The sequence below is a fragment of the Cucumis sativus genome, chromosome 3 (assembly GCF_000004075.3).
Source record: "Cucumis sativus cultivar 9930 chromosome 3, Cucumber_9930_V3, whole genome shotgun sequence".
In the NCBI taxonomy this organism is placed as follows: domain Eukaryota; kingdom Viridiplantae; phylum Streptophyta; class Magnoliopsida; order Cucurbitales; family Cucurbitaceae; genus Cucumis; species Cucumis sativus.
This window is the reverse complement of record NC_026657.2, coordinates 26,258,656-26,270,738: the sequence shown is the minus strand read 5'-3', so window position 1 is coordinate 26,270,738 and position 12,083 is coordinate 26,258,656. Positions and strand designations below refer to the sequence as shown.

Genomic DNA, 12,083 nt, shown 5'->3' with positions numbered 1-12,083 from the left:
TTTAATTGGTCTAGCTGTGTATGGAAATCTAGACATGCATCTTATGGATGTAGTCACAACATATTTATATGGATATTTTGATAATGATATTTATATGAAATTTCCAAAAAGATTTAAGATACTTGAAACATATAAATCAAGTTCTCGAGAACTATGTTCAATAAAGTTACAGAGATCATTATATGGATTGAAACAATTAGGACGTATGTTGTACAATCCAATGAGTGAATACTTGTTGAACGAAGGATATCAAAATAATCTAATATGTTCATGCGTTTTTATAAAGAAATCGCATTCGGGATTTGCTATTATAACTGTATATGCTGATGATTTAAATATAATTGGAACTCCTTAAGACCTTTTAAAGGCAATAGAATATCTTAAGAAAGAATTTGAGATGAAAGATCTTGAAAAAACAAAATTTTGCATTGGTTTACAAATTGAACATCTGGCAGATGGAATATTTATTCACAAATCAACTTATACATAAAAAGTTTTGAAAATGATTTATATGGATAAAACACATCCATTGAATATTTCAATGCAAATTCGTTTACTAGATGTAAAGGAAGATTCGACCTCGAGATGATATTGAAGAACTATTTGATCTAGAATTATCATATCTTAGTGTAATTAGTGCACTTATATATCTTGCTAATAATTCAAGATCATATATTGCATTTTCAATAAATTTATTAGCTAGATACAATTCTTCTCCAACAAAAAGGCATTGGAATGAAATTAAACATATACTTCGTTATCTCCAAGGAACAATTTATAAAGAATTATTTTATTAAAATAAATTAGATTTTAACCTAGTTGGTTTTGCAGATTTTGGATATTTATCTGATCCACACAAAGCTAGATCTCAAACAAGTTATCTATTCACATGTGGAGGAACTGCTATATCTTGTCGATCAATAAAGAAAACCACAACAACCACCTTCTCAAATCATGAGGCTAGTCGAGAATGTATATGGTTAAGATCGATGACTCAACCCATTCGGGAATCATGTGGTTTGTATTCTAGTAAACTCCTTCCAACAACAATATACGAAGATAACACATGTATTACTCAAATAAAAAAAGGTTATATTAAAGGTGATAAAACAAATCACATCTCATCAAAGCTTTTCTATACTCATGATCTTGAAGAAAATGACGACATCACGGTACAACAAATTTATTCAAAGGATAACTTGACAGACTTATTCACAAAATCACTACCTACTGCAACCTTCATAACATTGAAATGCGACAACTCAAAGGTCTCAAACGATGTGTCCATGAGGTGGAGTAAATTTCACTTTTGTAAGTATATATGAAATATGTACTCTTTTTCCATACCTAGGATTTTTTTTCATTAGGTTTTTTTTCTAGTAAGGTTTTAACGAGACATATTTCATATATGCAATAGACATCTAAGGGAGAGTATTATAAATACTGTGGATATATACATGTCCATTATCTCACTATGCATGTGTTTTTATGTTTGTAGATACTTAGCGTTTTCTCAACACTTATCAATTATTGATTGAATGGTTAGCTTTTATTTTATTATGTGACCTTATTTTGTATTCTCATATTTCTTTAATTAATCAGTCATTGAAACTAAGAAACTAGTTTGTAATGGTTGTGGAAGGTGAGAAGTTTGAAATTAGTTTTGTAACAACTATGAAATTAGTTAGAATAAAATTTAAGACTATCAATTTCATTGCAATTGCCTCAGTGTTCGTATTCTTTATTTTGATTTTTGAAATCCTAATTGCTTTATACATTTTGTAAAAATTAAAGATGAACAAAGAAAGAACCTATCATTCACCCCTAAATCTTAGAAACAACAAGCTTACTAAATTGAATTTTTAACTAAGTTGAACAATTGCACTGAAAATTATAGTCCACCACGTAATTAAAAAAAATAGAGTAATTACGGTTTGCAAGAGCTCAAAGAAAGAAACGGAAGGAAGCTCAATTTAGTAAATAGAAGAAAAAACAAAAAGAACAAAGGAAAGAATAGTTAGGAGTTTGAAAAAGAGCAAAAAGAGATATAAAGGTTTGGGGTAAATCGACATTTCAACCACTTTTTCTCTAACTAAATCTTGTTCCTTTTTGTTTTTCTAAATCGTGTTTCACCCATTTTTTCCTCTAACTAAATCTTTGTTCTTATCTTTTTCTCCCAACTGAATTTACATGGTCTTTATTTTTCGAGTAGATGACATGTGACACTATCTCACCACTTTGTTAGTAAGTTAGCAAAATTTTTAATAGGACTAAATTCATACCAATTAAAAAGTCTTTGGTACTAAATCGGTTCCTTTAAAAGTTCAAGAATTGTTACTTTGATGAATAGTGATTTTAATCCAAACATTAATATATAGACACATACATATATGTATTATATACATGAAATACAACTTTTTTACAAATTTCTTTTGTACATCAGCAAAACGCACATTCTGCGTTTCAGATTTTCACATCGTAGAACCAAAACTTATGGTGATAAATGATAATTGTGTATACAAACTATAAACGTAATGTAGGAGATGCTAAGGTCATCTAGAATACCGATCTACAAGCATCTTGGCATTCTCAGGAGCAAAGAATCGGGCCTGCACATAGCCATTATTAACCTGGGTTATTATATTATACACGTTGAACATATTCATCCCGTTTATACACCATGTAACATCTTAATTGACCCTAATTGGATTAGGGTTTCAAAACTTCAATGCAGGAACTCTTTCAAGAGCCAAATGGGAAAAACAATTTACTTCTCGTTTTAAAAGAAAATAGAATAGCTTCCTAATTAATTAGAACCCTTAGTTGAGGGTCTAGAATTCAGTAGTACATGTACCACTAATAAACCAACATCAAGAACCTACTAAGCCTAAATGAGAACTACCATGTTCCTATCGTTATTTCATTAAAATATTTACGTACTTGTTAAGTCCTACAAATGCTATGTATAATAACACGGTAGCACCTAGGACAATTAGTACCGTGCATAGACGTCACTTTAGCTATGCAAGAATTTGGTATAGGTGAATATTATCATGTGTGGTTGAAAAAATCACAACATAGATACTCTTATACTCACTTGGATGAACATCCTCTCAGCATCTCCAGACCTACCATTTTCCTTTAGAATAATTCCCTGTTGAAGCATCATTAAAGAAAGCTCAAAAACTCTTTGTTGTATATTCATTATAAAAGACATGCAATCTTTACCAAGCAAGTGAAAATGGATATGACATTTTTTTAAAAATAAAAAGGCTCGGCCTTAGCTTGATCACTCTAAAGTTGCCAATGTTAAAGCTTCTTTATTTTGGAATTTTTTTTCCAATCTATTTGCAGAATATTCTAAGACTTGTGCTCAACCGGGAATGTATTTATGTTTCTAGTTTAATTATCTTGAATTATCCTATGTATTGCTCTAAGTATTCTTGGAAAGCTCTTGTTTTGTCCATAGAAAGAAAGGCGTGGATGCTATTTATGAGTATACCAGTGATTGCGTGTGTGTCATGTGTGTGTGAGAGAGAGAGAAAGAGAGAGAAAGAGAGACAAACCTTAGCTAAGTAACCACGGAAGTCATTAGGGTGGCTGGAGATAAGCTGATCATAAACAGATACAGCATCACTAACATGTCCCCAATCTGAGTACGATTTTCCAAGCAGTAAGTCAACCTGCAAAAGATTTTATGCCAAACAATACATTTATTCGGACTTCTAGATTTTATTCCAAGCAGTAACCAAAACTCTGTCGTTTCTTTGAACTTTTCTCTCAAAGCCCCAATAAAATAACACAAAGACAAGTAAACCAAAGCCTTCTACCCTTGGCCCACTGGAGGAATGGAAAAGAAACTTCTCTAGCAAGTATCCACAACTCCTTGGTCAGGTTGAACTAAAGGAAAATGCCTCAAAGACACCATGCCATGAGTCCATGACGATCTAGCATGCTGCCACAATTCACGACCAAAGAAGGTAATCCAGGTTCTACCCATAAAAAAAAAAGGTAGTCCAAGTCCTCAACCACTTTCCTAGAAAGGATACAATATTAGTGGCTAATCAACTTAGGCAACGATCTCCAAACATGATCCATGGTTATTCACCCTACCAAGGCAAACTTGCCCACAAAAAATGTAGCCTTCTTCGTTGTTTTAATCTTCTAAATTTGGAAGAAGATGGAAAACCGGCTCGACATTGAAAAAACCAAACAATAGGAGAACCAACCTGAAGGACTAGGATTTCATGGCTGACAATCACTTCTCCCTCCCGAACAAAAATTAGCAATTAAAGCAAGGAATATCAACGTCATTAGTCTCCTTGTCAGAATGTAGCAATTAACTTGAATTGGGGTGCCCTTCTTCTCCCTGGATCACTAATGTTGTTTTTGGTTGCAGCAAGTTCCACCTTTGGTTCTGGGACGGTGACATTATGTTCTGATGGCAGTAGCCATAGTCTTTAGTTTTTTGTTTTGATATGTACTGCTTTTCAGATTGAGCTTGTGATATGCTATTAGAGTCTTGTTGGTTTTAGAACTTATTTTGGCCGGGTGTATTGGTTTTGTTCTGTTTAGGTCCCAGTTGTTTTAGTCTTTCTTGGGGATGATGGAGGTGCTAAAAGGGTGTGAACCTAGTTCATACGCCCAGGTGCACCTGCGGAACCCTAGTTTATCCTTATTTGGTATCACTCTTACATTAAACATTAGTCTCATTTCATTATCTTAGTGAAGGAGTTTGTTTCTTCTAAAAAAATCTCCTCAACAGAAAGGTAAAAGAAGAATTTCTAATAGATGGAAGAATATAAACCACACAGGAGACTTATGAATCAGATAAGTGAATAGATGGAGGTCTGTTGCAAAGGAAGCTTTCTAACCAATGTTTGTCTCTGTTGAGATGTTGTGAATCCCACGTTGGAAAAACCAAAGGGACTCACACTCAGATAGATGAGCTACTCTTCCCGTTGCCAATTGGTTTTGAGATGGAACTCCATACTATCAATTAGTCTCCATCAATTTTTTATGAGCTCTTAATAGTTTGGGGGTGTTGCAGAGGAAGCTTTCTAACCAATGTCTTAGAGAGAGAACCAAAAGAATGTGCTCAATCGAGCTACTTCGGATCTAGTAAACCAAGGAGTTTCCTTATCATGGAAGACTCTTTGATTTCTTTCAAACCATAAATCGGTCAGCACTGCTTTCACCATATTACTCCAAAGGATTTGTTGATTCTTTTTGAGTTTTGGCCCCACCAAAAGCTGAAAAACATTGTTTGCGGCTGTTTTTTCAAAAACCCAGCTTTAAGAAATTATGGACCTAAAGTACCAACACTGCATCCTCCTTTTTTCCAAATTAAACAAATAAACTTCTACTTAATACAAGAATTAAGCTTACCATTGCTGTAGAACTCTTGAAACAGATTTAAGAAATTCTCTTTTAGTTGGTCCCAGAGTTTTAGGATGAACTCCTTTATAAAACCATTCAGCACCAGGGCCTTATTTTTCCCCAACTCTTGAACAGCTCTTGTAATTTCAGGTAGGGAGAATTTTCCCACAAGCTGAATATTCTGATTGCTTGCCAGTCTGATCCATTCAACATTACATGGGTACACCTACTGATCCTTGCTATCATTATCATTGTACCTTGTACCATCTTTTCATTATATCAATAAAACTTCTAGTTTCCTTTTCAAAAAAAATTAATCAGATAAGTGAACCCCTTGTCTTAAGCTACCTTATTTGTTAGTGTGCAAGGATCATAAAAGGACCTTTAGCTTTGCAAAATATAGCTTCTTATTATTATCTTAATCACCTTCAAGCTAATTATCAGAGACAACCTTTTCTCACTCTGCTCAGAACTTAGAGGATCAACCTTTTCCAGTCTATCCAAAATATGAATCACAATACATGTGATATAGTAAATCCTATTTCTTGATCTTCAAGTCACCAAGAACTTCATGATTCCAAATTTGTAATGGCTCTTTTTAGTTTTAGACGATGAAGCTTCCTCAAACCTGAATCTTCTGGAACCTCTGCCGCCCACCAAGGGGGTAAAGAGGATCTAGAAAGGGGATGAGACAGCACCATATTTTCAAATCTGAAAGGTGTTAGGCCCTACTTCAGCAATCCAGGGTCTGAACACATTGACCAATGACCAGAGGTGACTCTAGGACCTAAAGATTGTTGAGCTGCCAGTCCCTTCACCAACTTTTGATTGATAATTGCAGTCAAGAGATCAAACACAAACTCAATCAATGTCAAGTTTCCTCTCTCCTTCTGAAATAGCTTTGGAAATAACGAGACCTATTACAGCCTATGCAAACAATTTCTTAAACTCAACTCTCAGCCCTACAATTGAGAGGAGTGTTAAAGTATTGATAAAAGATAAAATTTACTGTAACCCATTTAAGTTAAATTCTTGGGTTTAGTGGTGATTAGAGAATACCAGAATCTTCAATTAATGCTTTCTGGTATGAAAAGCAGTCCTTTTTTCCTCTAAGGCTTTCCAGAGACATCAATCCAAACTTACCATTAGCATTCGATAAAACCTGAAGAAAAAGAAATCAGTCATCTCCAACCTTCCCTTCTCAACCCCCCTCCCCAAATACCTTTCTACATATCTACTTATTCTGACGGAAAACACTTTCCGATCAACACTCATTTTCCTCATCTTAGAGATTTATCTTAGTCATCTCCTGGTTTTTCAATTGAAGAATGCAACATGAAAAATTGTAAATTCAATTTTTTGCGAAGTATAATTAACTTTAACAGAAAGTTCACGCACAAAAATAAATTATTTTAAAGTAGAAAACCAACCCATAAGCATAAGAAAATTAGGATTTAAAACTAAGAACAATTAAACCCAACAAGGAATTAAAATATCTTCCTAATTGGTAACATGCTTGCAGTTTCTTCTGAATTGGGGAGGGGGGGAAGGGGTGTCTGATTGAACTCACTTGTACAGGATCAATCGATAATTTTGTTTCCATTTCCTTGCCCTCTCCTAATTTTACATTGTTAAGATTGTCCCGATAGTCCAAAAGGAATTGAACAGCCTGCAGTCAAAGAACGCATGCTTGAAATCAACGGAATTAAGCGTAGGCATGAACGAAAACAACTTTAGATCCATAAGATGTTCAAGGCTCAGGTAAATTATTGCAAGAGCCAATGAAATCAAACTATTACAACCAGACAGTATTTGATTTAGAATCCAAGTAATGAACATAAACTATACTCGAGCATCAATAGGTAAAAATCTCTAATTTGGGTTACTCTTATCATGGAAATTACGTAAAAGAGTAACAAATGAGTGCAATAATTATTCTATCACGTGACTACAAAGTAGCACAAGTATCTTCTGAAGGAAAAATCAGGGTTCCATTTATGTTATGTTGCATCAAAGAATACATTTCTGTTTTAAGAAGAATTGAAACAAAAGTAAGCTAGACCACTCCCCACATGCTAATGATCAAATAGATGTTTACAACAATCATGTCCTGTCTTGTTTACAACAATCATGTCCTGTCTAGTAGTGGCCACTCCACACTTTACTGCGATTAAATGTATTGAAAGTAGAGACAAAAAAACAAACAGATTTACGTGGAAACCCGAGTACCAAGAGAAAAACCACGATATTTTGTTCTTATTATTTTCTTATAATGAAAATGATACAAAGGGAAAATAAATAGGCTACAGTGAGGAATAAAAAAAGGAAAAGATATTAGGCCAAATCTTCCCTTGAGCCAAGCACACTAAATCTAACAAAACGTTTCAATTAGAAAAGATTTAAAAAGTTTCCTAATTCTCTTAAGAAATACATTTCCATCTATGCATACAAACTTTAAAGAAGAAATTGAAACAAGGTATGGAAACTAATAAATATTATCTATCAATTTGTTGGTGATATGTAATTAAATTTGCCTTCAATCACCAACCTAAATTTTTGGATGAATTAATGGTTTAATATAGTATTAGAGCAGGTGGTCTAGGGAGGTCTTGTGTGCAAGCCTTTGCATTGTCGTTTCCTCCCCAATTAAAATTGATTTACACTTGTTGGGCCTTTCAAATATTTCAAACCCACAAGTGAGAGAAAGTATTGGTGATAATAATTAATTTTGTCTTCAACCATCAGCTTAAGCTTTTGGGTGAATTGGTGGTTTAATTCAATTAAATAAAAAATTTCAATAAATTTGAATTTATGAAAGAAAATGTAGGTCATAAGGGATAAAGAATCTAAGCTATTTACTTAACAAAAAATTTGTGTATATATTATTTAGACAAATGAGAAAATCAAGGAAAAATTAACTTTGTAGTCCCCATAATTTTAGTAATAGGTGTGTTTGGTCCTTGAGATTTCAAAACATACCTTTTTGGTTTTCAAGTTTTTAGAAATAGGGTTAAAAGGCCCCAAAAGTAGTGTCTTTGAGTAATTATTTTAGTATTATTTAAATATTGACAAGATATTCTAAATTAAAAAATTCTCACTCCTCCCTCCAAATTTGACCCTCCACCCCTCCACCCCTCCTTCACTTTCTCATTTTTCTCCCCTTCTCATTTCTTCCCATTCCTATCCCCTTGCACGGATTCTACAAATAAGTAGTGTAAAAGCGAAAGTATGTGTTTGCTAGAGAAAGAGAGAGAAATCATGAAGGCATATGATAGGAAAAAAATAATATAACACCAGATTGTTATTGAAGTGTTTTTTTAAAATAAAGCTTCAAACAAATCAAACCAAATCCACATTGAAATCAAAAGGAAAAAAATAAAATAAAGTAAAGATGAAAAATTAGAAATAGAAACCAGAGAAAGATATCAATAAGAAGGCCCAAAATTGATATATTGTCCAAACCTCAGGGACCATCACCCTTCCTATTTTTATGAACTTTTACATATTATAAACCTGAATTTCTATAATACTGTAACTAACCTCATCTGGTTTCCCGGCAGCAAGTAGTGAATTTGTAAGGCCACGTAGAACCTCAAAATTGACATCTTCAAATAACTGTTCACAATCAAGCACATTGAAGGAGAGACAATTTATCAGTATGTTGATAAAGACATATTGCCAGACGTGATAAAACACTTCCCAAATATCGACACCTTGGAAGCCTTGACAATTGATTCCAGAATTGTATGGATTCTCCAATTTCACATGTACATGAACATTTAATGTCCCGATCAATCACAAGCCAAGAATCAAATTTTTAGAAAAAAATTTATAAAAGATTTCAAAGAGATTAATGGATGTCTACCTTAGATATTACCCATATATTTAGTCTTTTAAAGGTTATTTATATTATTTCCTATCAAGGTAGCAAATTTTCATAATATTTACAATTTGTACATTTATCTTCCTTTGCAAAGACCACCGGATGAATAATATAGTTGCAGTGCAAAAGACGTACCTTCTCATGAAATGGCTTTGTAGGGACTTAAGCCCAAATCCTTCTGTAATTACTATTTTTCATGGCTTTGTACACTTAGTCCAAGTCCTTTTTGTAAGAGCATCATTATAAGGCATCCTCCTCATATACTTTAATAATCATGACAAAAAGTTCAGTTTAAAGAAGAATATTGATATTGGCTGGAAAGCTAATTACTTGTTTGGCTTTTAATCTCAAATTAGAGTGTGTGAGATCAATTTTTATATTCACTCTTTTGAGAGAGTTTGCGGTGTGTTCTTAAAGCTTCCAAACAGTGTGATCCTAACTTGTAGAAAGGATCAGGTATGCTCCTGAATCTGTGTAAGGAGCAAGGCTGCGGTTGGGCTCTAATCAACGGAAAGAGTTGTATTCTCTAAAGGATAAAATAAAAATTAAGATGGACTCTTATGATGCAACATGATATCGTTGTTTCTCAGGGCTTCTGTTGATACAAACATTTATTGTAAAATTTGTTAGCCACTATCTCAATAAATGTGTTATTGTGTATTATATGCTCTCAACATGTATTAGTTAGATTAATACTTATGCGTCCTTATTAGTTAGATTAATACTTATGCGTCCTTTATCCAGATAAAGAAAAGGCTAGTAAGAAAAAATGACACTTTTGGCCTTGAGTTTATCCTAATAGATCATTTTAGTCTTGAATTTTCAAAAGGTATTCTTAGCAGTTTCTGTTTTAAAAAATAGGCTTAAGTAGTTGGCAAGAAAACCATTAGACCTCAATAGAAATCTGACTGGAGTTTAAATAGACTAATTCGATCACTTATGAGCTTACTTGAAAAGTTGACATGGCCTTTAAAAGTAAAAAAAGCAAATAAAGCATTAGACCTAGAACTCTTTCTTTTGCCTCTCTCCTCAAGCTGACTCTGGAGCTGTCACAACACCAACTGTGGGAGAGAGATGGATGGGGAGGGGAGGGGAGAGGAAGGGTGAACGAGAAGGGGGGATGGATGGGGTGAGGGTGAGGGTGAGAGATGAGAGAATCCATGAGGGAGAGAAAATGTTCATCTTGTTCACTTTAATTTCTAATGCCATATAAAAAAAACAAAAAAAAAGCCAACAAAGCACAACCAGACAAAATCATTTGCCAATTTGTTAGAGAATAGAAGCAGACTAACCTTTGTGGCACTCTTGTAAGCCGCAACACTCCCATCATAATCTTTAAGCTTATATTTTACTTCCCCAAGCAAGCGGAAAATGTCAGAATCATCCGACTTCTCCTACATAAAGAAAGAACAAAATTATTATATCACATAAGATCAACATCAATGAAAAATACTGTATATTGCAAATCTAAAATAAAAGCAACCTTTATCAAGTCTTCAAGCAAAGAGGCTGCTTGTGCATATTCACCTAATTCAGCTGAGGTAACTGCCGCACCCTACAATGCACCTAATATTTGTTCAAAATTTCATACAAAACCCATGCATAGAATATCCACAATATCTCCATACCACTCAATACAAGTACATTATTTCACCAAGTTACCACTCCAATTTCAAAGAAAATATTAAGAACAGCCATCCTCAAACTAAGCATGCTAAAAAAATAAGAAATAAACCATATAGACTGTGAAAGATAAAAATAGATTGATTTTCAGAAAGACAGACAGGAAAGTTATTGAGGCCTATACTAACTCTAACTGGGTAGGTTTTGTTGTTGACAGGAAATCTACCTTGGTTACTGTACCTTTGTATGGGGCAATCTTATAACTTGGAGTATTGTGGCTTGAAGTTGTGTTGAGGCTGAGTACAGAGCTATGAGTTTAGGGATATGTGAGAAAATTTGGCTCTAGAAAGTTTTATCTGATCTTCATTAGGATTGTGAGGTGTCGATGAAATTATTCTATGATAAGAAGGCAGCTATTTAAAAAAAAATTATTCTCCGATAACAAGGCAACAATTTTAGATTTCTTTATTACACTAATTGTATAATTATTTTGTCCTTTTAGTTCTTTTTATCAATAAATAAGTTTGCCTTCGTTTAAAAAAAAAACAAGTAAGCTATTAGCATCGCCAACAATCCAGTTCAATACGATAGAACTAAACATGTGAAGATTGATCGACACTTCATTAAAGAAAGACTGGACAATGGTAGCATATGCATTCCATAGATTCCCTCGAGCTAACAGGTTGCTGAATCTGTAAGTTTAACCATAACTATTCCTTTAAACTTAAGGTTCTCTCCCCTCTCGCAGCCAACCCCTCCAGCCACCACCAACTCTATCAGAATGGAGGTCTTTAGCTGCAAGATCAACCATTCTCATTATTGCATTTGGAAGGAAAACGACTGCTGCATCATTGAAGACGTTCAAGCCCACAAGACTATCCCTTTCCAATGACCAGATTCGATGGCTCCAAGAAGCCATTGTCAAACTCCTCAAGTTTCCAGCTGATTGTTTCTTTAAAAAGCACGTAGACATTGACAAAGGCCGGCTAAAAGTCTCTAAGTTCCAAGCAAACTCCAGATGAATTCTCAGCTGCGACTTCTGACATTATTCAGGACGGCATTCCAACATTAGAGTTTGTTCTGGTGAAAATTTGCAAGGATGATGGTCATATTGTAATATGTTGATTAAATTTATAGAACATGTTAATTACACCAGCTGGTTTTCAGGTAATGTCCCAAAGTCCTTCCCACAGCTTCT

General features: G+C 34.0%; 1 protein-coding gene across 3 annotated transcripts in view; it reads right to left on the bottom strand.

Annotated features, from left to right (window-relative positions):
- Nucleotides 1–2,311: 2,311 nt before the first annotated feature.
- Nucleotides 2,312–12,083, bottom strand: part of LOC101220521 — a 33,995-nt gene continuing 24,223 nt past the window's right edge. For all 3 annotated transcript variants that reach the window (XM_031882618.1, XM_031882619.1, XM_004144366.3), the window contains exons 9-15: nucleotides 10,746–10,817; nucleotides 10,555–10,656; nucleotides 8,920–8,994; nucleotides 6,950–7,048; nucleotides 3,567–3,683; nucleotides 3,098–3,154; nucleotides 2,312–2,609 (exon numbers count right to left, since the gene is read on the bottom strand). In XM_031882618.1, the coding sequence (XP_031738478.1) occupies nucleotides 2,553–2,609; nucleotides 3,098–3,154; nucleotides 3,567–3,683; nucleotides 6,950–7,048; nucleotides 8,920–8,994; nucleotides 10,555–10,656; nucleotides 10,746–10,817 (579 nt within the window). In that variant the 3' untranslated portion in view covers nucleotides 2,312–2,552. The remainder of the gene's footprint in view (nucleotides 2,610–3,097; nucleotides 3,155–3,566; nucleotides 3,684–6,949; nucleotides 7,049–8,919; nucleotides 8,995–10,554; nucleotides 10,657–10,745; nucleotides 10,818–12,083) is intronic.